Raw genomic sequence first — 25,105 nt, forward strand, 5'->3', positions numbered from 1 at the left:
ACCTGGTTATAACTAATTTCTATCCTCAGACATTTAGTTTGCTTTCTCTGTTGGCTATTACCAAATGTACTGGGATGAACTTTCTTGTAGTCACCTCTGCACATATTACTGACCTCAGGCCAATTTCAGGCCACATTGTGTTTTTCTACAGCCTTCAAGCTAATAGCTGTCATATTTTTTAAGGGTTAAACACACACACACACACACACACACACACACACACACACACACACACACACAAGAAAAGCAACTGAGACATTTGTGGCCTACAAAACCTAAAGTATTTACAATCTGGACTTTTATAGAAAACATTTGTCAATCCCTATATTGTGAATTCCCAGAATATAATTTTTGAGTCAAAGGGTGTGAACATTTTTGAGGCTTTTACTGTATTCTGCCAATTTGCCCTCCAGAAACACTGAAGCAATTTATGCCCTTCTCAGCACTGAGCTTCCTCATTTGTTAACTAGCCTGGCTCAAGTGTCGCTGGCCCAAATCACTAGCTCAGAGTATGTTTTTATTCTCAGTCAACCTGAAGGTACATTATCATTTTACATTTTCACTTCCCTTAAAAATATGTTTGGCCATTTGCATTTTTCTTTCATGATTTAACTAATTTACATTTTTGCCCATTTTAAAAAACAGGATATTTATATTTTCTTTGTAAGATCTTCTTATTGAATGAAGAGGTTACTCTCTTATCTTTCCTATATATTGCACACTTTTTACTTGTCTTTTAATTCTATACTATGGGTCTTTTTGAGGAAAGAAATTTAAAATTCTATAGTCAAATCCATCACTTTTTCTTTGTAATTTTGCTATTCGTTCCATGCTTACTTTGAGATTAAAATCAATTCACTTATAGTTTCTCTTTGCACTTTTGAGACTTTTAAAGAATTAAAAATTTTAAAGCCTGCTCAAATTTAGCATCTGAGAAATGTTTTTAAAGCATGAACAGGTAAAATAGTGTAAGTCCTGGAGTCATATTGCTGGGTTCCAATTTGGCCTTACCACACACTACATATTTGAGTAAATTACTTAACCTAAGTCACAGTTTTATTCTTTATTAAATTGAGATAACAGTAATCCTACCATAGGGTTGATGTAAAAATGAACAGCTGTAAAACACGAAAAGCACTTAGCCTCATGCCATTAGCTATTATTACAGCAGTGAGAGAATACTCCAGGCAAACATGTGTAGAGGTAGAAAGGAATGAAATGTTTGTGCATTTAGGAACCTAGATGTGGTGAGGTAAAATGGGTGTCAAGTGTAAGGGGGCAGGCTTGACCGATGGGAGGGGGAGTGTGGCCTTGAAAGTCACATCCAGGAGCTTGCTCTTGATGGTACCAGAGACTGGGAGCCCGTGAAGGCCTCCAAGCAAGCAACCCATTGAGATGTGTGATGTAGCATGACCTCTGTGGTAGCCAAGTGGAAAATGGACTAGATTTGGATCATATTCATGTTGTTGTAACAAAAACAGCAGTCTCCTGCTCCCTAGAGGCAAATTCTTTGCTTTCTAACTATTCTGATATTTGCTTCTTTACTTCCAAATACTGTGTTCAAACTATTTCTTGATTTTTCCATCATAGTTGGAAATGAGACTAGATAGGATGATGAGACTGATTAATGAACAATAGCAAAGAGGGTGGACCCAATGAGCCCTAAGGGGATGGACCTAAAATACAACCTGAGAGAGAAGACAGAATGGATCAGCTGGACTTGCTAGAGGCTGAAAGCCCGAGAATGGGGTGGGGGTAGGGTGAGAAGGAGGAATTGTCTCAGAGGCCACAGAAGCAGCGTGGGAGAAAAAAGATGAGTTCCATTTGAGAAATGTAAAGTTTTAAGCACTATTTCCTGGACTACGATGACCTCAGTATTACTCCAGGCCCCTGTCTTGATGGTTCCCCACTGCTCTGAGAACCAGTCTTGACAACGCAGGAGGCAGTCCCGCGTGATTTGGGGAAATGTAGATAAGAAAACCTGCTAGCTAGCACTCTAAAGCAGAGCTTCCTAATTTCATGGCACGGAATGAGTTAAAGGTGTGTAGGTATTGGTCTCCTCTGCCCTCCAGGTGGAAGAGCCCAGTTCTTCCTTCCTGAGCAGCCTGTTCTGTCTGCCCCAGTTGGGGCCCTGCAGACATGATCACTTCCTAGGTGCGCCGTGAAGGGGGAGGATATTGAAGGGCTTTAGAAGGCCTGGCGCCCTCACAGACAACGTTCCACCTGCTGGGCGGACAGCCAGACCCTTTCTATTCGAAACCACGATGCTCTTTAAAAATTTCTACCCTTCCCATCACCACCAATTCCCATCCCCACCCACCACTCAGAACCACCTTTAAGGTATACTAAATTCCACAGTGTAAAGGGCTGAGAGAGAGGAGTTCCCTACCCACGATGCTCCTCCTGTCAAGGTGGCCCTAGGCCCACACCTTGTAAGTCAGGAGCCCAGGGGACCTTGCTGGGGTTTGCAGAACAAGCAGCACACTTGACATTTCTATTAGACCAATGGGACCCGGTTGCCACCGGCAGGAAGTCCATCTTCACAGCGACCAACCCTTCTGTCAAAGCCATAATCCTCAAAAAGAGAAAGGAGGAGGCGGGTATTAAAAGGGAATTTGTGGGCGGCTACAAGAACAGAACAGAACAAAAACAGTGGATTTGGTGACCCTAGAGCCCTTTTCTTCCTGGCACTCCCCTCTGAATCATCACGCTCCACTTGTGACGTTGCCGGCTCCGGCTCCGGGCTCCGGCAGGCAGCCGTGGGATGCCGTCGCCCGGCCCTGGGAGCCTCGAGGCGTCACCGCGCCTTTGCACGCCGAGGTCCCGGGGGAAACGACGGGGCGGCGGCCTGGCGGATGCTGCGGTCTGCGATCCAGCGTCGAGCGAGGCGGCGCGCCGCCCTGCTGCGCCTCGCCCTCGGGTGACCACCGCCGTGCTCCCCGCCCCTCGCTCTCGGGATGAGCCTGCGGCCAGACGCCTGGCGCCCCTCGGCTAGCCTCCTGCGCCCGGCCACCTCCTCCTCCGCATTTTCCTCCTCCTTCTCCCCCGCCTCTTCCGTTTCTGGAGGGAAAGGCTGCAGCCTCCTGGGCTCCGCATCCCGGCTTAGGTAATACGTTTTCCTCCTTACGCCTCGCTCGCCCCGGCGCCACAACCTCCCTTCCTGCTCAGATCTGGGTCCCCGGGCTGGGTGAACAGCACGCACCGCATCGCCTCTCCGGACTGTAGGTGAGTAAATCTGGGTCGGGAGGGCTCCTTGCGTCTCCGCCCGGCCTGTGATGACCTGTGTCTGCTGCAGCCAGGCTGCCACTCCGCCCGGCCCGCATTGCTGCTGCAACCAGCCGGGCGGAGGAGCTCGCGAGTTCTGCGTCTCCCTCCCTGCAGAAACGACCCGAAAGAAATAGATGATGAGAAGCAAGATTGGCAAACAACTTTTTCCCCCTCCAAATTCTGTCATTAGCATTTCTAGGTCCTAGAAGCTAAACTGACAGTTGTCGAGAGCAGTGGCCCAGGTTCAACAGGTAGATGGCATAGCTGTCAAGCGCCCCTTGGTTTTGCTTTGAGAGATGCTGTGTCCAGAGCTGCTGGCTCCTGCTAGCGACTTACTAGACGAGTGTAAAATAAACCTGAAGGGACTATATTTAGAAAAGTCTTTACCTCCTCGCTTTTAATTTTCTGCATTTTGAAAGGCTGTTTTGTGAGATATGCATAATTAGTTGATGTGGCCAGAGTAGAGTAGTAGAGGGGGAAATATTTAACATGGGTTTGGCCGAATCATTTATCGTGTTACACACAAAGAGCGTGAAAAAAAAATCCCTAGATTATTTCGTTACATTCATGAAGAATACGTGTAAACAATCCATGTGTGTATTTTGGAAAATTTCCGTTTTAAAGCTAGTTTTAAGGCATTGAATAAGCAGAAGTTTTCCACTGTGTGAATGGCATTCACTTCAAAAGAACAGTGGGTTAAGGCTGTACGGATCCCACATGTTGAATAGAACATTTTTGGCCCTTCTCCTGTGATTCCTAGCTTTGAAACCAAAGGATTTGTTAAGGATCAGCCCTGTTCAACCTGATTATAGTCTAATGATGAAAATAATCCACTGAACTACTATTGACTGATGAATTAGCTAAGTGACCTCATTTTTTACCTCTTAAAATATAGACAATAAGGGGGTAAAAGGTAATGGAAGAGTTAATTTTTTCAACTCAGATATTTGTTTGCATTCTTATTTAGAACGTAGTTTATTTTTAAGCTTTTGTGGATTTTTATACTACTCTTGAATTTAGTTCTTGGTCACGAAGATTATGTAAAATGCGCAGTTACGCTCGATTTTTTTCATAGAATAAGCTACCATTTCTTTTCAAGCTTTTAGACTAAATCATCACTTGCTTGGAAATTGCATCTTGGATTAACATCATTTAGTGTGAAATATCTTATTACAGATTTAAATTATAGCTATGTTTGTAGTAGTTCTGAAAAAAAAGTCATATTTGACATACAAGGCCTGTGAAGCAAAAGTTATTCATTACTTATTTCCCCTTTTATTTCTGTCTTTGATACCAATTAGAAGAGTCTTATTCTATTCCATTTTGTAAATAAATTGCCTCAAAGATAATCATGTTATATAAAGTGATTAATAAGTACAAGTATCTTCATTTATTAAACATGAGGGTGGTGTATGTGAGAACTTTTTCTGGATATGTGTCCTCAATAAATGTCCTTGTTAAAATATTTTGAATCTTGTAATGAAGCTAATAAAACTCTGCGTTGATGTTTTTGTTTGATTTGAAGTTCCGAGATAAAAGCAGAGCTGACAGCCCTTTGCTTCCCATCTCTCATGATTAGTGTTAAGTACTGATTCCCAAATCTGTCTAATTTTAAAAATTACGGAGGGGAGCAGGCAAGTGGGAGGAAGAGGGGATAATAATGGTCTACAAAGATTTCCAGGTTGCAGCTTGGGATTTCCTGAATCAGAATTTCTAAGAGAAAGAGGATACTTAAAATAGGCCAAAATGATGCAATTTCCAAAGGGCAAACCAGAACAAACAAAAAAGGCAAGATTGGGAAACACAGGTGGGAGACAACTGTTGCTGGAATGAATAGCAGACACAACCTATTAGCATTCCTGTACGTAAAATGTTCTTAAATGGAAGCTGTGGTTTTGCTCCTATGACGATGTCACACATTTAGGAAATCTGAAACTTTTATATCTTTTTGTAGTCAAGCCTTCTGGTGATTGAACTTAGCAAACATTTTTACACATTCAGTTTCTTTTTTGTGGTAGGCAATCTTAGTTCAAGTCCTTCAATGTTTTAAGAGCGTTTTATTAATGGATTTTTAGTGCAGATTTCTATGAGTAGTAATCCACAGCAAAATATTTTGCCTCATCATTTCTCTTTCATATAACAGACTTATTTGTTACTTTTCTGTGTTCCTAGCTAGAGAAGACAAGCATGCAAATTTTAGTAACTTATTTATAACTTTTATTGAAATTACCCAACACCATCTAAAAAAGAAAAAAAAAAAACTTTACTTGGGCATAAAATGTGGCAAACTATATATAAAAACAAATTGACAAAATAGAGTTTTAACCATCTAGAAAAGAGTTCCTTAAGATGAACTACCACAATGGAAAATGTCAGTTTCCTTCTCTCTCCACTCCTTTTCTTTCCATTTTTTTCCTCTTTTTTGAGGGGTAGGGGAGGGTTGTCTGCTTTCTTGTTTTTGTTTTTAATCAACTGAATATTTAAAATCTTATAATTTAATTATCCAAGTTTAATGTAATTTGCTAACTTTATCAATAGATACTTAAATTTGTCCTTTTCTTTATAGAGTGATGATGGTAGGCTTCTCTTGATGCTAGTGAGAGTTATAATCAATAGCAGAGGAGTTTAATTTGGATGACCAAAGGAAAATGTTATTTAACATTGCTTAAGGAATTCCTACACTTTTTTTATTAGTAGTTTTTAAAAATAGGACCTTATCTTCCAAGTTCTAGAAAACGCCTCTAGCCTGGGAATTTACAAGAATTACATATAATCACATATAATCCCAGTTTGCTCTGGGAAGAATGAAAGGTCTGTTTTAAAAATATGGTTGATTGCAAGCTTCATGAATAGCAAAGAATGGGGGAACTATAAATGAAAAATCAGATCAAGAAGGTGAATATTAGCCCATTTAAACATTTATCTATGGTTGCAGGATTAGCAAAAATGCAGGAGCATTTATTATATTTATGTATTGGAGTGGCTCTAAGAGCCATTTATATCTGTTTAGTACTTTGACCTTTTCAAGTGAAAAGGACTATAAATATTCTTCTATCAGTTTGTGTTCCTCTGAAGGCAAATGTTACATCCACTATTCTATATTGTTCTAGTCAACATTTGTAAATATCTGTTGAAAATAAACATTTGCCTCTACAAAGTGAAAGCAGAATGATGAGATGTGCTGCCATAAACCAAGTCTGCCAAAATGATACATAACATGATCTACAACCTTTGCTTTCTTGCTCTAATAGTCAAAGAATATATTTTAGGTCATATAGTTTATCATTGCAGAAATAAATAATAATAACCATCTTCCAAAAAGTTCTGTAAAGAACTCCTTTTAATCTCATTTTCTAATAGTTATAATCCTAAAATTTGCATGATGAATAATCCTTTACAGATTAATTTTGGTGCAAGAAAATCCTTTTAAACATGTTTATCTCTAATGGAATGAAAATCAGTCAATTAAATTACAGAACTCCCACTGTGTGTCATGAGGAGGTGGAAAAAACATGTATCTTGTTGTCAGGGGACTTAAAGCCTATTAGAGAGAGAACAGTGGTGCCTTAAGGGGTGGTTTGGGTGGGAAGCTTAGGCCTTCCTCATAATGTTCATTAACCCAAACTACTGTAGTGTATGAACATACAATTTAAGTATAAAAACCAGTGTCGTTGTACAAAATTAACTGCAAGTCAAAGAGCCTAGTGCTCTTTTTCAACTTAATTTTCATGGCCTTATCCCAATCTTTTTTTATTATGTCTTTATTAGGTAGGTGATAAACATCAAAAGCTTTTAAAATGTACATTTTTAAAAAATGTACTTTCTTTTAAAACTAACTTCATTTGTGTTTTACTCTTTAAAAATTGTAGTAAAATATATAGAATATAAAATTTACCATTTTAACCAGTTTCAAGTGTACAATTCACTTGCAGTAAATACATTCCCATTGTTAGGCAACCATCACCGCTATTCATCTCTAGAACTTTCTATCACCCCAAACTGAAACTTTGGACTCATTATACAGTAACTCCCCATTACCTGCTCTTCCCAGCCCTGGTATCCATCACTGTACTTTCTGTCTCTGTGATTTTGACTATTCTGGGTATCTCATGTAAGTAGAATTATACAATATTGTTCTTTTAAGTCTGGCTTCTGTCACTTATCATGTTGCTTCCAAGGTTCATCCATAGTGTAGCGTGTACCAGAATTTCATTCCTTTTTAAGGCTGAATAATATTCCCCAACCTGTTTTGTATGGAAAGTGGATATAAAAAACAGGGAAGTTTTGAACTGGAATAGACCATAGAAATCATCCCCTCCAACCTGCCTGTCCCTTCTTTCTTGTCCTTTTTTATATTTACACAAATGGGGAAAACAAGTCCCTCAGAGCTTCGTCGTGTGGTCAGGGTTTCACAACTGTTGGTTAAAGGCAAAGGAGAGCCTAAGAACCAGCTCTCTTGTGGCCTAAATGAGGCTGTTTCTACCACACATCCATGCATCCCATGTAGACCATAAAAGGCAGGTGTTAAATGAGTTGGTACCCAAAGTACATATTGCAAAAGTTCATAAGGAAAGATAAAATGACTGTTATATTTTGAATGTTATATTCAGAAGGAAATGTTCAAAATGGATTTGAGGATTAATAAGATTAATAATTACTAAAACTATAAATAATAATCTGCTGGAAAAGATTCTTTCTACAAACTATGCATCTTGTGTCTTTTCTTTCTGCCTTGAATTAAGCATTCAACTTGTATTTTTTAAAACATTTATTCTTTCCTACAGTTAAGATAGTTACACTGAATCTACTTCTATTTTTTATATTCTATTCATTTGTTGCAGGTTTCATTTGTGACAACACAGTTGTAGGCTAAAAACATCTCTTAGCGCACAGAAGTTGAAGTGTCTAGTTAGAAAATAGCAGATAGAAAAGAGCTTCTATTTAGTGAAAATGTTCCCAACTCTGGAGAAGAGGGTAAAAAAGCATCACTGTCAAATTTAAAAGTATTTTCAAACAGATTTTTTTTTAACACTTTTTAAATATGTTCTGGGAAGTCATTGGAATGCATACTTCAGGCAACTATTATGCTAGTGTGGAATACTTACTATGTAGATCAACTTACATTTTTTCCCGGCATTTAACTTTTGTAACAAAAAAGGGAATATAAATTGGCCCTTAGCTGATCAAGGCCATTATTCTTAGTTGCAGTAGCTTTAGCATTCCCTGTTCTGGGGGGGAGGGTATAGCTCAGTGGTAGCGCTCGTGGTCAGCCTGCACGAGGTCCTGGGTTCAATCCTAAAAATAATAATACACCCCCCCCACACACACACAAACTTAAAAAAAGAATACAAGAGTCCCTGTTCTGCTCCTGAATAACCAGTGAGAGCCAGAGCTGACAGTTGCACCTAGTATTTCCTTAAATTGTTAAATAAAAATAAGCTGAGAGACATTCCCTGTCCTCTACCTAGATTTACTGAATCAATATCTCCAGGGGAAAAGTCCAAAAATCTACATTTTAAATGAGTGTTCCAATTAATTCTTGGTCTTACTAATTTGGGAAACACTACTTCAGCACAAGCTTCCCTTTCTAAGCTACCAGACAACATTTGAGGTTAGAGGACATCTTTGTGGTCTGTTGTGTTGAGCAGCATCAGTGAGCAAAAATGGGGGCTAATGTGGTCCAACAGTAGCCTTAATAGAGCTAGGGTGAGGTAGACTGATCAGCTTAGAAATGGCATGTATATCAGCACAATTTCGAGGTTAGGAAGAAGGGAGGGAGAAATGTTAAGGTTAAATAGATGGATTTACATATCCCATATTTAATGTCTTTTCTAACAAAACCAAATTAAACTTACTATTTTTGGCCATTTAATTAACTAAATTAATCTCATCAAGATAGGTCACCTCCAAATGACAGAGCATATTAGATTCTGGTTTGATGCTCAGAAAAATGTGTACAATTGCTAATCATCCGGATACAGCTTTGGTTTGTTTTTGTAAATGAGTATAGAATGTATGCAGACTTTGATATAAATGAATATGGGCCCACATGCCTAATAGCACCTGGTAGTGCTGATAAAATCCAAGTGTGATAAACAATATGACAAGGATGAATTCTGTATTTACAAAGCTAAGAGGAAATTCATCAGCCAACATTTGTGGAACATCTCTGAGGTATGTGCTAAGAGTTATAAGAAGCCACACACGTTTAAATCTCCTACTAGACAGAGCCTAGATAAAGCAAAACAATACACAGTGTGTTGGGCAGCTGGGAGAGGGACTTGGCCCACCTCTGTTTTCCCCTGTCCTAGGTACCCAATATAAAGGCAGTAGGCATGGCTCCTGGAGAAGCCAACTGTTGAATTGATTCTCCTCTCTATACATGCACCCCTTTTAAAAACCTTTTTTTTTTTTTCATCCAATTAGAAATACATATAGAAAAGTATGCAAGTCCTAAGTGTGTAGCTTGATGAATTTACACAACGTCGGCCCGAAAAGGTGATCATCACTCAGATCCAGAATATTACCAGTGCCTGAAAGCCCCATCCTATACCCTCATCAATAACCCCTCCTTCTCCAAGAATAACTGCCATTGTGACTTCTAACACCGTAAGTCAGTGTTGCCTGTTTTTGAACTTCAAATAAATTAAATTCCTCAGCATACATTTTTGTGTGTTCACTCAACAGTATGTTTCTGTGAGATGCATTCACATTGTTGCCTATGGCAGTAATTCATTAATTCTCACTGCTGTATAGTATTTTCTTTTGTAAATATGCCACAGTTTATTTCATTTTATTGTTGATGGTCATTTGGGTTATATTTCATGTGAGGTTATTGCAAATTATGCTGCTAATAAACATCCTTCTACATGTCTTTTAATGTATGTGTACAGGAATTTCTGTTGAGTATGTCTTCAAGGAAAATTGCTAGGTCATAGGTTATGCTTATATTCAACAAATTATGAATAGTTTCCCAACATGGTTGTACCAACTTCATTCACACCTGCAGTGTTGAGTTCATTGCTCCACATCCTCACCAAACAGTGACATTTTCAGCTTTACTTTTAGCTATTCCATTGGATATGCACTGATATCCTGGTGTGATTTTAAGTTGCATTTTCCTGACTACTAATGATCTAGACCATCTTTCTGTATACTTATTGGCCACTAAATATCCTCTGTTATGAAGTATCTCTTCAAATTTCTAGCCCTTGCAGCAACTTGGATGGACCTGGAGATTGTCATACTAAGTGAAGTAAGCCAGAAACAGAAAGGAAAATACCATATGATATTATTTTTATGTGAAATCTTAAATAAAAATAAGATACAAATGAACTTATTTACAAAACAGAAACAGACTCACAGACATAGAAAACAAACTAATAAACTTATGGTTGCCAGGAGTAAAAGAGGTAGGAAGGGATAAACTGGGAGTTCAAGATTTGCGGATACTAACTACTATATATAAAATAGATAAACAATAGGTCCTATTGTATAACACAGATCTATATTCAATATCTTGTAATAGCCTATAATGAAAAAGAATGTGAAAAGGAATATATATATATGTATAACTGAATCACTATGTTGTACACTAGAAATTAACACAACATTGTAAATCAACTATACTTAAATTAATTTAATTCGATTAATTAAATTTCTTGCCCTTGAACCGATTCTGAGAAGTTAAGTAAACATTAGGCATAGAAAGCAGGAGGAAGGGCTTGTCAACCAGAGGGAACATTATGTACAAATTAATGGTCTGCCCAGAGCACAGGAGCAAATGAACAGACAGTAGGAAATCAGCCACTAAAATGCTAAACTTCTTCAGAGCCAGTGAAGTGATGACAGCAATATCACAGAGATCAAAGCAAAATAACACAAAGAAAGTACAGGCAGTCCCATGCTATGCTACTTAGTGGATGCTGAGAAATGTTTGACAGTCAAGTATCTGAAAGTTGAACACAGCTAGACACTGGAAGGAAATTCAGTTTCCCATGAGCTGAAAGGCAGTATTTGTAAATCCCTATCAATGCCTGTGGTATAGGTTTCCCTCTGGTCTAGGTAACCAGGTGAGCAGATGAGCATCACTTAGGGATATTGGGGGAGGCTATTGTTAGCAAGTTTCATGTTAGCCATCAATGGTTGCTCCAGTTGAGCCTCTGGCGTACTTTGTGTGAGCCCACTTCTGTTCCCCAGCCTCTCCGCCAGGGCAGCTTCCATTCTTTAAACTACTCCCTAAAGCAGCCCTAAGTATGGAGCAGGAAGGGGAAGGGGAACAAGGTCTCTGTTTCCCCTACGACAGCAGTGTGAGCTAAAGATAGCCCTGGCCAGCTCCTCAGCGTGTGCCCACCCAGGGAGACTCCTGGACAGCTGCATCCCTTGAGAGAGGTCACCATGGACACTTAGTGTAAAACAACCAAGTATTTCGTGGAAGTTGGGCCTTTTCCCCTCAACAGCAACAGCAGTCAGGCAGGGCCACCACTCAGTAGTTCCAAATTGCCAACCTTCAGAGGATGAGCGGAAGACTGAGTTCAGGATGTGAATGGTGGTGCCGGGGTGGAGTCATTGTCTAATGGGCAAAAATGTGGGCTCTGTAGAAGTGGTGGAGTATTGGCAGGAAGAAATGAATGCCAACAGAAATGTTTTGAGCTACTTGCCTGTTCCTTAGCAGCTCTGTCTTGTTGAGGGCCCTTATCTATGTCGTCACACTTCTGTGAACAACAAGAGGACACGGCCAGCTTCTCATACAACCAGGCTCATCACACAAGAACAGACACCTTGGCTCTAGAATCCCCACAAAATACCCCTACAAAATATCCTGCTTGACATCTATACAATGTCTACCGTGAAGCCAGAGTAGTCTTCAGCCTCTGGGAGCCAAAGTTTCCACCCAGACGCCCAGAAACTGAAGCAATCTGATCTGGCCTGCATAAAGGAACATTTTTCTGGGTCATTCAAAGAATTACAAGTAGTTTCCAGCCTTTTGGATTTAATGGAGTAGTAAATTTTCAGAAAAGATTTCAGTGACCCATATAAAGTTGCTGACCTCCTATTTTTTCAAGTAAGGACATGTGACTGTGGTTCCTGTGAAGTTGTATTTCATAGTCGTAGCTGTCATTTGTTATACACTATATGTGAGGCTCTGTGCTGGGCACTTCTCCAGAAATACCTCATTTGGTCTTCACAATGTCCCTGCAAGGCAACTATTATTTTTATATTACAGCTGAAGAGAGAGGCTTAGGGAGGGTAAGTAAATTACCTGATGCCACACAGCTAGTTAATGACAGAGCCCTGGTTTTGAACCCAGGTCTGTCTGATTCCAAAGCATGTGTCTTTCCCATTATACTGTTTATAATATCTGAAATATGTGTATGTTATTCAGATATGATTGTTAAACAGTGGTGTTCTGATGAGATGATAGAATGGTCAGAAATTAAAATTGAGTTTTCTCTTTGTGGAGAGATTTGGGCTTCCAGGAAAAGTCTTAAGAGATTTTTGTCCCCCTAATTGACCTATTTCAGTTTATTCAATATTTCTCTAGTAGATATGAAAATGCCATAAAAGATAAAGAGACCGTTTCTGTCTGACATTGTAATGCAATCTTATATAAACATGCAGATATTCATTTGCCTGAGATGGTAAGGAAGGTAACTTCTTTCAACCTGTTCTGCTCAAATGTGACTTGAAATAGGTTGTAACAAAATAAGGCTTATGAGAAGTTATTTCAGTGTTAGTTGATCATTAAAAATTTGACTGCTGTAAAGTGAGTAGCTTCTAGTGGGAAAGGTTGTCACACCAAATTAAACATATTGCCCACATAAATGGGGAAGAGAACCCTAGCCCACTTTTACTGTTTAACCAGAAAACAAAAGACAAAGGAATAGTTTGGGTTGGCATTTGCTAAGATTATCAAGGTCTCTTTGTCTGGAGAGATTTCATAGGCTGAACAATAATCCCTCTAAATTTGAATGTTGAAGCCCTAACCCCCAGTACCTTATAATGGGACGGTTTGTGGACATAGGGCCTTCAATTTAATTAAGGTTAAGTGAGGCCACATGGGTGGGCCCTAATCCAGTCCGACTGGTGTGTTTATAAAGAGGGAGAGACACTCAGGCCTGCTCATCCTCAGAGGAAAGGCCATCTGCAAACCAAAGGGAGAGGCTTCAGGAGAAACCAAACCTGCCTACGTCTCGATCTTGGACTTCCAGTCTCCAGAACTGTGAGAAAATAAATTCCTGTTGTTTAAGGCACCCGGTCTGTGGTATTTAGTTATGGCAGCCCTAGTAAACAGATACAAGAGGAATGAAATGTTTGGCAGGAGCTAACCCCTCCTCCACCTCCATGCCAAGACAGCCAGTGAAGACAGTTATCAGGACACGGATGAGCTTTTACTACCCAGCAAAGCTGGTTTACATTGAGACGGAGGATCAGCTAGGGAAAAGGTTTTCCTGAGAGTAGAAGGGAAGAAGGGAAGTGAGTGTCAAATAAACAGTGATATATTTTTTTAAATAGTCAGACTACTAACAGCTAACAAGTAGATGTGTGTGTTTCTCTCCTTTTTGCTGTATAATGGACCTTATGATAATAATACACTGGTGATTATTTATCCAGTAACTAGTCATTTCTTCCCTTAGTTAACAGCTAAAAATTGGCAAAAGGATTTTATTGGCTAGGGCACTGGCTAATGGCATGGGTTTCTGTCGGTTTGTCTGTGCTTGAATCCTGTCCCAGCACTTAGCCGTGTGACTTGGGGCAAATCACGTGACCTCCTGTGCCTCCATTTCTTTACCAGTAAAATAGAGATAATAGTACTTTCTTCATAGGGTTGTGTGAGAATCAAATGAGGTAATACATGTAAAGTGCTTAGAAGGATACCTGCCATGTAGTAAATCACCTAATGAATGTTAGCTATTATTATTTTAACTTGGGCCTTTCCTTGCACATGGATATCATAGTACGTACATGGTTCCACCAAGATATCTGCCACCAGGTGCCAGCCCCCCTGAAATTACCAGCATAGTATTAAGAATAAACAGCCCGGAAGAAAGCAGCCATTAAATCTCAGTGTTTAGCATCATCTAGGAGGCTAACAAAAATACAGATTCCTGGGCCCTGTCCCCAGAGATTCTGATTCCCTAAGTTGGGATGGAGCCCAGGAATCTGCCATTTTAATAGGCACCTTAGGTTATTCTAACACGGGGGTGGGGTGGTGGTTCTCAGAACACCCATTAAATACTAATCCAAAAGAATTTCTTCAATATTCAAGGCTGTTAAATTATGATGAATGTCATAACTTACTAATCATGGATCTATAATAATTTTCATTGAAAATATTTGAAATGTTTAAAGCTAACATAGGTCAATAATGAGTATATAGACTTGCTTTAAAAAATCATCTGAATAATAATTTCCACGAGGGTTAATGCAAGCTATTAATAAACTTGAAGAAAAAATTCTGTGTTGGATGTAGCCCTCAGTTTCCTCATAGGCAGTCTGTCTCAGGGTGAGTCACTTAAGGTGAGAACAAATTGTCCAGGACTCCCCTGAGTGTTGTGGCCTGGCTGAGCGAATGAGCTGAGGACAGATGGAGAGAGAGAGATACAGAAGAAGCTTACAGAGAAATCCAGAGAATGGTGGCTTGATTTATTTGGAAGAAATGGTGCATTCAGCCAGAAAGCAGCAGGCTAGCCATGCAAATTAATTAGAAGGTCTTGCATGAAGATGACAATAGCTGATGACAACTTCTTGCTACTGCAAATACTACTAGTCCTTCTTGTGCCGAAGGATTTTAGCAACTCTGACTTTCTTAACACAAAATAAGGCCACACTGGAATTACTGGCGAAGAGGTAGTGACATCTCTAGGGATCAGGATACACGTTTCTCAAGTCGCCCGCTGAAAACCCACTTGTTTGTGTGCCCATTAGCAAAGTAACAGCACCTGCTTCTCACCTGCGAGAATGAAAGTTAACTTTAAAAAGTTTTGCCTGTCTAATAGTGAAGTAGGGTGTCTCATTGTTTTTACTCACTTTCCTTTTATTACCATTGAGTTTGGACATATCCTCTCATGGCAGTTGACCCTTAATCTTAAGAAAATAACCTAGTTTTTGTGTGTGTGTGTTTTATTTTGTTTTTGTTTTTTTTTAAGCAAAACTGTTTAAGACAAAGCAGCTGTAACAGTTAACAATTAACTCCATTGCATTGACATCTTCGTTGTTGTACTAATTCTCGGCCTCCTAGAGTCCATTAAAAGAACTTTTTTTTAAGAAGTAAAATATTTGTTATGATAATAAAGAACAGGAGCTTGTGTGTAAGACTGACTGAGCCCTGCCGGTTAGTCTTGTGTAACCCTGAACAGGTTGCTTAACCTCTCAAAGCTGCAGTTTCCTTGACTATAAAGCAGGGCTGATAATTCTCACAATAATTCTCACAATCGTGAGATAGAAATTATTAAAGTTTTCAATAAAATGCAGCTAGTGTTGAAAGTGAGAAATGTTTTTCTCTCCTAATTACCCGATAGGTATGTCAAGGTGTGGTAGCATGCCTCTTAGAAGCCAGAACTTTTCAAGTCCCAACAAGTTGTGTATTTTACTTCATTTTATTATTTAAATTGCCAGAAGAGCAGCACAGGTAGTGGGACTTTTTTAATAGGGGAGAAAAAAAAAGGTGGTTAGTCTTGCGAGACGGCCTGGGCTGCTAGCCCAAGAGTGACCTCAGAGTCTTGCCGGACACAACAGTGCTTGCTGGTGTGGTGCTTAGTGCTTTAGAAAGCTGCCCCAAACTGACAGGGTAAATCCACTTTCACTGTTTCCTTCTCCAAAAGGATGAAAGAAAGAGTTCTACTTTCCTAATACTGTCGCTAAGCTTGCGTGCCCATTTGAAGGTCATTACAGGAACTTGGTTTTTCCTTTTAATGTTGTACCGGTGTATCCAGCTGTCTATCTGTCTAAGGTTTTGTAAACAGTATGTGGATTCTCAGAGACTAATGGATTTGAGTCTATACATTTATTTTGATTTTCAAAAATAAGTTTCAAATTTTAGATGCTATCCAGTCTTCCACACCGAGGATGTGACTGTGATATATACTAGCTGTTCAGCCATGCTGCCAGGTTGGCTGCCAGGTGGGTGGTTGGGTTGTTAGCGGTGCTGAGGCACCCTGACATCACTCTCTGAGCTGCTTTCTCTTTCACATTCTTGCTCTTTTTCAGCTGACGGCCCAGAGGGTGGGTGCCTATTCCACCAGCAACTGCAACCAAAATGCCAAGTTTAGAAATGTCAGAGATCCTCCGGGAGCTGCTCCGTGTCTCTGAGAAAGCTGCCGACATTGCCCGGGCGTGCAGGCAGCAGGAAGCCCTCTTCCAGCTACTGATAGAAGAAAAGAAAGAGGGAGAAAAGAACAAGAAGTTTGCAGTTGATTTCAAGACCCTGGCTGATGTACTGGTGCAGGAAGTTATAAAACAGAATATGGAGAACAAGGTAAGAAAGGTCATAGCCAAGGTAATTGCAAAATATTTGCCCCTGTGGTTTTCTCCCCTTGATAGAGTAGCATGCCTTTTCCTCCCCCACACCCCCTCAGAATACTAGCACCTTGGATTCTAATAAACAACTTGGGTTTTCCCCCTCGTTTTGACTTCAATATTATGTGTGTTGCAGAAAGTGTGTGTTGCAGAAAAGAATTTTAAATACAGAAAAATAAGAATCCTCTTAATCCTACCACTAGAGAAAACCACAGCTGTGTTTTGCTGAATATTGTTAGAATGTTTCCCTTCTGTGTGTGTCTGTGCATGGCACGTCTAACTTACTTTGCAAGAAATGGGAACATGTTGTTTTATAACCTGTTTTTTTTTTAACTTGATATATTTAAGTCTCACCTTTTGACATAATCATTTATCTAATGATTGCCTTAGTAATGGATTCAGAGAGTCCTGGAGACTTAAAGTTTCCCTTTATTCTAGTAGAAAAACATTGTTTATAACTAATAATGATTGCAATTCTAGGTCTTTTAAGTTGACTAGGGTAAAGAAACTGTAATCTTAAGTCGTCATAACAAACAATAACATTAGCGGACACTTATAAATGCTTACTATGTGCCAGGTACTGTTCAAAGGGCTTTAAGTATATTAACTTCACATTTAACAATTTTATGGGGTAAGAACTATTATTTCAATGTAATGAATAAGCAAAGGGAGGCACAGAGAGGTTAAGTAACTTGCCTAGGGTTACACAGCAAAGTGAATGGCAGGGTCTGTTTTCGAACACAGGCCGACTGGCTTCAGAGTTTGGACTCTTTGTGATACTGTATTGCCTTTTATGTGATAATGAATACTTTTCTTTTAGATTTGGGAGGATAGAATTTCATATCAGAATCTCGTGTTATCATCTGATCCCTTCTATCCAGTCTCAAGTAATCATTTTAGGTACTTGGTCAGTAACATCAACTTGTATAAGCTACTAGGGTGCTGTTTAAGAGCCATAGTTAAAATACCTCCTTTGTAAACATTCTAGTTCTATGGCCCTTAACTGGAAGGATGAAGTTTTTAGAAGTACTTCTGCAGACTCAGCAGAACATAAGGAAACCAGCCTTCTACCATGATTTGGACTTTCTAGAGGGGCAAAGGAGCAGGAAAATATTAAAAAACTAAGTCCTGAACCAAGCTGGCTTCACTTTTTATCCTTGGGTTGATTTCTGGAATTGTAAATTTCTAAATTTCAGATCTAATTGTGCTATTTAATTTGAAATTAAAATGGAAATCTGTTCAGAACTGAACATGAATGTGGGTTCTTTTTTTTTTTTATTGTTTTGTATTTTTGTCATACTCTGAATCATTCAGTTTCCAGGCTTGGGAAAAAAAATTTTTGGAGAAGAATCCAATGAGTTTACTAATGATTTGGGTAAGTATAAGAATCTTAATGTATTTTTATAACTTAATTATCATATGGTATTCTGATTTTCAACCTACATCATGAAATAAGTGGATGTTTGGAGGCCTTTCATGTAAATAACATATTTTAACGTTAAGCTTCATTCAGTACCTCAGAATATCATGACATTTAAGTTAGGGAGACGTGACGTCTTAGAATTACTTAGCAAGTCCACATTTATTGTTCTAGTTATAAATCTGTAGCATTTGAGTAATGTATGATTTAACCTTTGGGAAAGTTACATGGTCCTTTGGGAATCTAATGGAGTCCTAGATGCCCCCAGAAAGATACACATCTGTATAATTGTGCAGACAGTTTCAGGTCCATGTAAACCCGTTTGTGGAGGTCCTGAGGAGTCCATAGACCTTGGCTGAGAATGTCAAGGAGGCCCTGTCCCTGGGCAAATCGCCTCATCACTTCTCTGGTTTCAGAAACTCTGGAAAGGGAGTTGGACTACCTAAAAGGTTCCTATTAGTACAGTTTTAAATGTTATTTAACTGGTTTCCTGTAGGCCAAATTCTTCTTTGATGGACCACCATGTTGCCTTGTGGTAGAAAGAAAAATACCAAAATCGCTGATCTTCTTTAAGAAACAAACTGTTTTTAGTTTGTCTGGGGTTTTGTTTGTTTAATGGTAGAAGATTAAAACAGTGAACTTTAAACATTGTTCTTGTGACAAATAGTTAAACATCTAGAAGCATATTTACACAGAAAAGTAATTTCTGGATTAACCCTGGGAAAATGTGTTTCCTTCATGGGCTGTGTATTAAGATGCAATTAGTTCTACAACATTCAGTATGAAGGAAGAGAAATCTCATTTAAAGTTAAGGTTAAAAAAAACCTGTGACTAACTCAAGAAATCCTACACTTAAAACCCTATGTTTGACTATTTCATAAACAGTTATCTTAATATTTCATTTACCTAGAATTATAGGGGCAAAAGGGCATTCTACATACATATGCCTGAGAACTGTAGGAGAGAATGCATTTAACATGTTGGAGGGGGAGAGAACCGTGAAGGAGAAGGGCTGGTGGATCAGGTGAGATGGAACCATAGAAGTTCAAAGGAAGGAGTATGGGTTTTTCTCTAAGTGTGTTGGGAATTCAGTGGAGAATTTTAAGCAAAGTGGTAATGTGACAGGATATGCTGCTTTGAATGATCCCATGACATTTACTAAGCCTAGTGTAGGTGCTTACCAAGTGGCAGTGATTAGCATTATTATTTCCCAACTTTAATAGTCTGATTTAATTTGAATTAAACTAAATTTAGTTGAATGTTTCTTGCTGTTTCAGACTCATTGTTGTAATAGATTTGCACTGTGCTTCCCAAACTTTAACGATCAATGAGTCACCTGGGGAGCTTGTTAGAACTCAGTGGGTCTGGGATGGGGCCTGAAGTTCTGCCTTTAACAAGCTCTCAGGTGACTCATTGATGATGCAGGTGCTACCAGTCCTTGGAATGGCTAGCTCAGCTAGGAGTATTTGTCCACATACCTTAAAAAGCCCCAAAGTGCCATGTTTTCATAAGTTTTAAAAGCTTATATTCTGCTTTGCTGTCACTTTTTGTGACATATTAATTTGCCTGTTTTTTCTAGCCTCTTTCCTCACATTCTGGGGGAGCTGGAAACCAGATTAAACAAGGGTCTAAGAAGCATGTTTAAAGTGATGGTAAAGCACCTACACTTGGTCACTTGGGGCTTCAGTCGCAGAAGCGGTTTTGCTTACATCCTGATTCCCAGTGGAGAAGAGAGCTACTCTATGAATGCCATTTAGAGTCCTACAGTTTTAGCACATTTAAGATGAGTATACTTCCGGGGAGGGTATAGCTTAGGGATAGAGTGCATGCTTAGCATGCACGAGGTCCTGGGTTCAGTCCCCAGTTCCTCCATTAACTACCTTCCCCTGCCAAAAAAAAAGGGAGAAAAAAAAAAGATTAGTATATTTACATTACTGAGCATGAACAATTTTTAGTTAAAAGCATTCTAGAGGAAGGTAGAAGCACTTCTGTGTACTGATAAACACTTCATTCTTTTCAATAACGTATTCTAACACGAATAGGGTGACCTACGTGTATTAAAAGTAAAAAGGCAAAAAATATGAGATTAATTATCAAGGACTTAAGGTTCAGGAGTTTCTTAACTGGTCCCTGAGCTGCTTTAAACTGGATACAAAACTGTATGCATGTGCCCATGTGGACATTTTTCTGGGGAGAGGTTCCTCTGATGCCTGGAATCCATTCCTCACTGTTCACATTAGGTGCATGAGTGACCACTGGGCATCTGTGACTTTCTGAAGCCCATTGGGTGATTCTGGCAGTGAATGGGCTGGGAACCACTGGTATGGGTATGTTGCCCTCACCTGACCTGAGTGCACGGCTTTTACCCCTTCCCATCCTTCTGTTGTTCTTTCTCCCCCAAAACTTGAAATGTAATGGGTTTTAGTCTGTCTTTACTCTAGGGGAAAAGATTATCATGAGACTGTGTCCAACAGAGGAAGAAACAGTAGATCTTCTCAACAAAGTCCTTAGTGGTAACAAGCTGGCATCTGAAGCATTAGCCAAGGTTGTACATCAGGACGTCATCTTTACTGACCCAGCTCTGGATTCAATAGAGATCAGCATTCCACAGGACATTTTGGCAATTTGGGTGGATCCCATAGGTAAGTAGAGGAGAGTGTTTGCTTTTGTTCATTTGCTTTTATTAATAACCCTTTTTTTCCTCTGCAGGGCAGGGGGTTGGAAAAATAAACCATACTTTCAATTTTTATCTCTCCTAGAAATTTTTAAATTTTTAAAGCTTTAAAATGATAAATGAAACGTTGAAATGTGTGTTAGAGACACACATCTATAATACTTATATCTATATCTGTAACACATATATCTGTATATCTATAATGCATGTATCTGTAACTCGTATACCTATAACATATATACACACACACACACATACACATACACATAACAAAGCTGATGAACTCATCTTTGAAAGACTTCAGGGGCCAGACTGCTAAATACGAGAGAAGGACGAAGTGATAGCAGCTATAACTGAGCATGAAGAGCATCACGCCCCAGCAGATTGTTGCCATATGGGAGTACAGTCCAGAGCTTCAGATTTTTTAAAAACGATCAAAATCTAGATTTTTAAATGAGATCTCAGTTTAACCACTGGCTACTAATTCAGTTAAATAAGCAAACAATCAAAACCGCTGTACCTGTCAAGCAACACAGGGCTGAATGTGTCTTTAGCAGTCAACTTATGAATCCTGTGTAAACCTCTTCCGGTATTTTTTTTGTCATGATTATGGCAGAACTCTAATCTATAGCTCATTATTTTAAAATTATAGGCCTATCTCAGTGATGCTATTAATATAATGCCCTAGGTATGGATTTTGAGAAATCCCTGCCTGGCATATTCTACCCAAAACAACTGGGGCCAATCATTATGCTGATCAGGCAAACTCCCCCCACCCTCCCCTTCCTATCATCACATTAATACGACATTATAGAAATGCCTGTAAGCATCAAAACTAAAGAACATTCGTCCAATGGATTATATATAGAAACTAAGAATCTTTTCCAGACTCTTTTACCACTTGAAGGTAAGTCAGCCTCAGTTAAGGGACAGAAACCTTGTTTTTTTGGTCCCGTCCTGAATTGATTCAGGATGTGATGGTACATCCTTAACTGGGCATTAACTCACTGGATGTTAGCAGTCAGCTGCTGCAGGTTTATCTTTTAAGGAGAAACCTGGCTCCTTGGCTTCTTTTTCCTAGGAGCACCATCAATTTCTTCCTTTTGTGCCACCATCATTATTTCTTTCCTCTTAATTTGAGGGACAAACAAAAGAACAAAAAGGTAATTCCACCCCTGATAGATTCCTGGAAGGAGGTTTTCCATTCCCCTTGGACTAGTCCTCTGATTAGTAAGAACTCTAAGAAATCCCACCAGTTCTCCTGAGCCATTAGCTTTTCAATGATTCTGACATGTGATGGGTATTTGAGTGCTTGTTACCTGCAAGGTGTTGTGCTAGCTGCCATAGGAGCTATGGATGTGTCCTCTCTCTCCAAGAGTTTCCATTACAGTTGGGCAAATGAAACATAAGCAGCTTAAAAGTGAAGTGCAATAGATCATGTAACAATTCAGTGTAAATGGCATCCAAAGGCAAGACTTGATCGCTCCTATCTTAGACCACTTTGGCTACTATAAGAAAATACCATGACCAGGTAGCTTATAAACAACAGAAATTTATTTCTCACAGTTCCAGAGGCTGGGAAGTCCACGATCAGGGTGCCAGCATGGTTAGGTGAGGGGCCTCTTCTTGGTTCTAGCTGGTTCCTTCTCACCATGTCCTCACCTTGTGGAAGGGACTCAGGATCCCTGTGGACCCTCTTTTTTTAAGGTACTAATTCCATGCATGAGGGTTCCACCCGCAGGACGTAAGTACCTCCTAAAGGCCCACTTACTAATGTCATCACCTTTTGGGGGTTAGAATTTTGGGGGCACATAAACATTATAGCAGTTACCAAATTTGAAGAGAGAAATGATACAGGACAGAGTTTATAGATATATTCATCACTATCTTCTAAATAATCCTGACCTGAAACCAGACAAATTTGTTTCATTTTCCAGATTCAACTTACCAGTATATAAAAGGTTCTGCTGACATTAAATCCAACCAAGGCATCTTCCCCAGTGGACTTCAGTGTGTCACTATTCTAATTGGTGTCTATGACATACAGACAGGAGTGCCCCTGATGGGCGTCATCAACCAGCCTTTTGTATCACAAGACCTAGGCACCCTCAGGTAAAAGAGGAACACTTGCAGTCTGTCATGGCTTTCAGACGTTACAGCCTCAGCTTTGCTTATCATCAGGATTCTCTCTCCACGTGACATTCCCGTGACTTGATATATTGGGGTACTCCTACTAAAAGTCTGCATTGTATGAATTAATGTGCTTTTTAGTTTCAATCCTGGGTTTCAAAACAAAATGTCTAATGAAAATCATCTAATGAAAAGATGAGTAGGTCTGGCCAGGATTAGAACCTGCCTATGGGGTGCTCTCCCTGTAAATTATGCCAGCATCACTTCCTTTCCTGCCTCTTCCCCCCTCCCCCTTCCATGGACTCTTGTGCAGAGCATAGAGGGTGGCCAGGCTATTAGTTGCTCTGATCCATGGCCCCAGGCTTTGGTTGACTCCAGGGCATGGCAGAGTCCAAGTGGAAGCTGCTTTTCTCCTGTGGTTTCAGTTTTTTTGTTGAAATACATAATTTTTTTTCCACTTGCATAGAACTACATATTTTTATTGAACTTCGAATTTCTTTAGGCAACTAAGAATCACTTGTTCTTTAATAGTCAGAAACTACACCTCTGGAATCCTGACATTTTTTTCTTCTACCCCTGCCTTCTTCCCCACTGAAAATGTTTCTATTATCTTTACAGGGTCGTTAAGATGTTAAAGAGAAGTGAGACTGGGTGCCAACATAATCATGGCCTAGAAATGGTTGACAAAGTGTTAGTGGTACAGATTCTGGAGTGGATTCCTGGGTTTGAATGCAGATTCTACCACTGATTTACATCCTTACGCTTACATGCGCTAAGCCTCAGTTTCCTTCTCTGGAAATAAATTACCCAGCATATATAGTCAGTCAGACACAGAGAAATGATAGGTGCTGTTGTTGCCAAAAGTAGTGAGTCCCTCTTTTTTGGTGTTAAAGCCAAAGTGGAGCTAGTGAATTAGAGAATGAAAAGATGTAAACAATTGAAGAATTTATAAAGATTGTGAAAGATCTGCAGATTGAAAAGAGATTATTTATTGGTTCATCTCCCCGGCTCCCCACCCTCTGTATCCCTCCTAAACTTTAAATGCCAAATGTGACAGTGAAACTTTGCTGTATTCCTGGAGGCCAGAAATCCCATAAATATTTTAGCATTTATTGAGATGGCTGAGATAATGAGGAAAAACAAAGAATTCCTGATCTGCAATGACACGGGCAGCGACGTGTGTAGGAGTAACTTTTAGAAATGAATTAGCTACTTGATGTCTATTTCTAGGCTTCAGGGCCTTTGAGACTAATTTTGTTAATGATTTTCGTATCAAGTGGAGAAGCCGTATGAGCAGTGAAAACGAACATGATAACCTATGGCCACAAACTGAATGTTCTCCTCCGCAGGTGGAAAGGACAGTGCTACTGGGGCCTTTCTTACATGGGGACCAATATCCATTCACTCCAGTCTCCGCTCTCTGCAAGGAACAGCCGTGAAGCGCGGAGCCCGGTGACCGCAAACCCCAGCTCGGGGGCAGAAAGCCCCCACCCGTTCTCAGCCGTCATCAGCACGAGTGAAAAGGAGCCGATCAAGGCCGCGCTCACGCGCGTGTGTGGAGAGCGCATATTCCGGGCGGCTGGGGCTGGTTACAAGAGCCTCTGTGTTGTCCTCGGCCTTGTCGACATTTACATCTTCTCAGAAGATACCACGTTCAAGTGGGACTCCTGTGCTGCCCACGCCATCCTCAGGGCCATGGGTGGGGGCATGGTGGACTTAAAAGAGTGCTTGGAAAGACATCCCCAGGCGGGGCTCGACTTGCCGCAGTTGGTGTACCACGTGGGAAACGAGGGCGCTGCGGGGGTGGATCAGTGGGCCAACAAGGGAGGACTCATCGCCTACAGGTCAAGGAAGCAGCTGGAGGCGTTCCTGAGCCTCCTCATCCAACACCTCGCCCCCAAGGACACACATACATAGGTGAGCTCCGTCCTCGTGGACTCCTGCACCCAACTGTGAACCTACTCCCCACATCTCTATCTTTGGAAGATAGCTTTGTCCTATTGACGGTCAACATTCACCTTCCTCTTTTGAGGAGCATTTTTCCATTATGTGTTCATAATGTTAATGTCAATAAATGAATGATATTCATGCAGCAA

General features: G+C 40.0%; 1 protein-coding gene across 4 annotated transcripts; it reads left to right on the forward strand.

Annotated features, from left to right (window-relative positions):
- The first annotated feature begins 2,673 nt into the window (after nt 1–2,673).
- Nucleotides 2,674–25,105, forward strand: INPP1 (inositol polyphosphate-1-phosphatase). Of its 4 annotated transcripts, XM_032479919.1 has the most exons (7): nt 2,674–3,225; nt 9,694–9,876; nt 16,477–16,744; nt 18,100–18,160; nt 20,647–20,847; nt 22,817–22,991; nt 24,359–25,105. In XM_032479919.1, the coding sequence occupies exons 3-7, from the start codon at nt 16,526–16,528 to the stop codon at nt 24,924–24,926; spliced, it is 1,224 nt and encodes a 407-aa protein (XP_032335810.1). In that variant the 5' UTR covers nt 2,674–3,225; nt 9,694–9,876; nt 16,477–16,525; the 3' UTR covers nt 24,927–25,105. The 4 variants fall into 4 exon arrangements, with proteins under 4 accessions (XP_032335810.1, XP_006184380.1, XP_014414385.1 ...); XM_006184318.3 differs by lacking the exon at nt 9,694–9,876; XM_014558899.2 differs by lacking the exons at nt 9,694–9,876; nt 18,100–18,160 and having other exon boundaries at nt 20,631–20,847.

Source organism: Camelus ferus, chromosome 5, assembly GCF_009834535.1.
Source record: "Camelus ferus isolate YT-003-E chromosome 5, BCGSAC_Cfer_1.0, whole genome shotgun sequence".
Classification (NCBI taxonomy): domain Eukaryota; kingdom Metazoa; phylum Chordata; class Mammalia; order Artiodactyla; family Camelidae; genus Camelus; species Camelus ferus.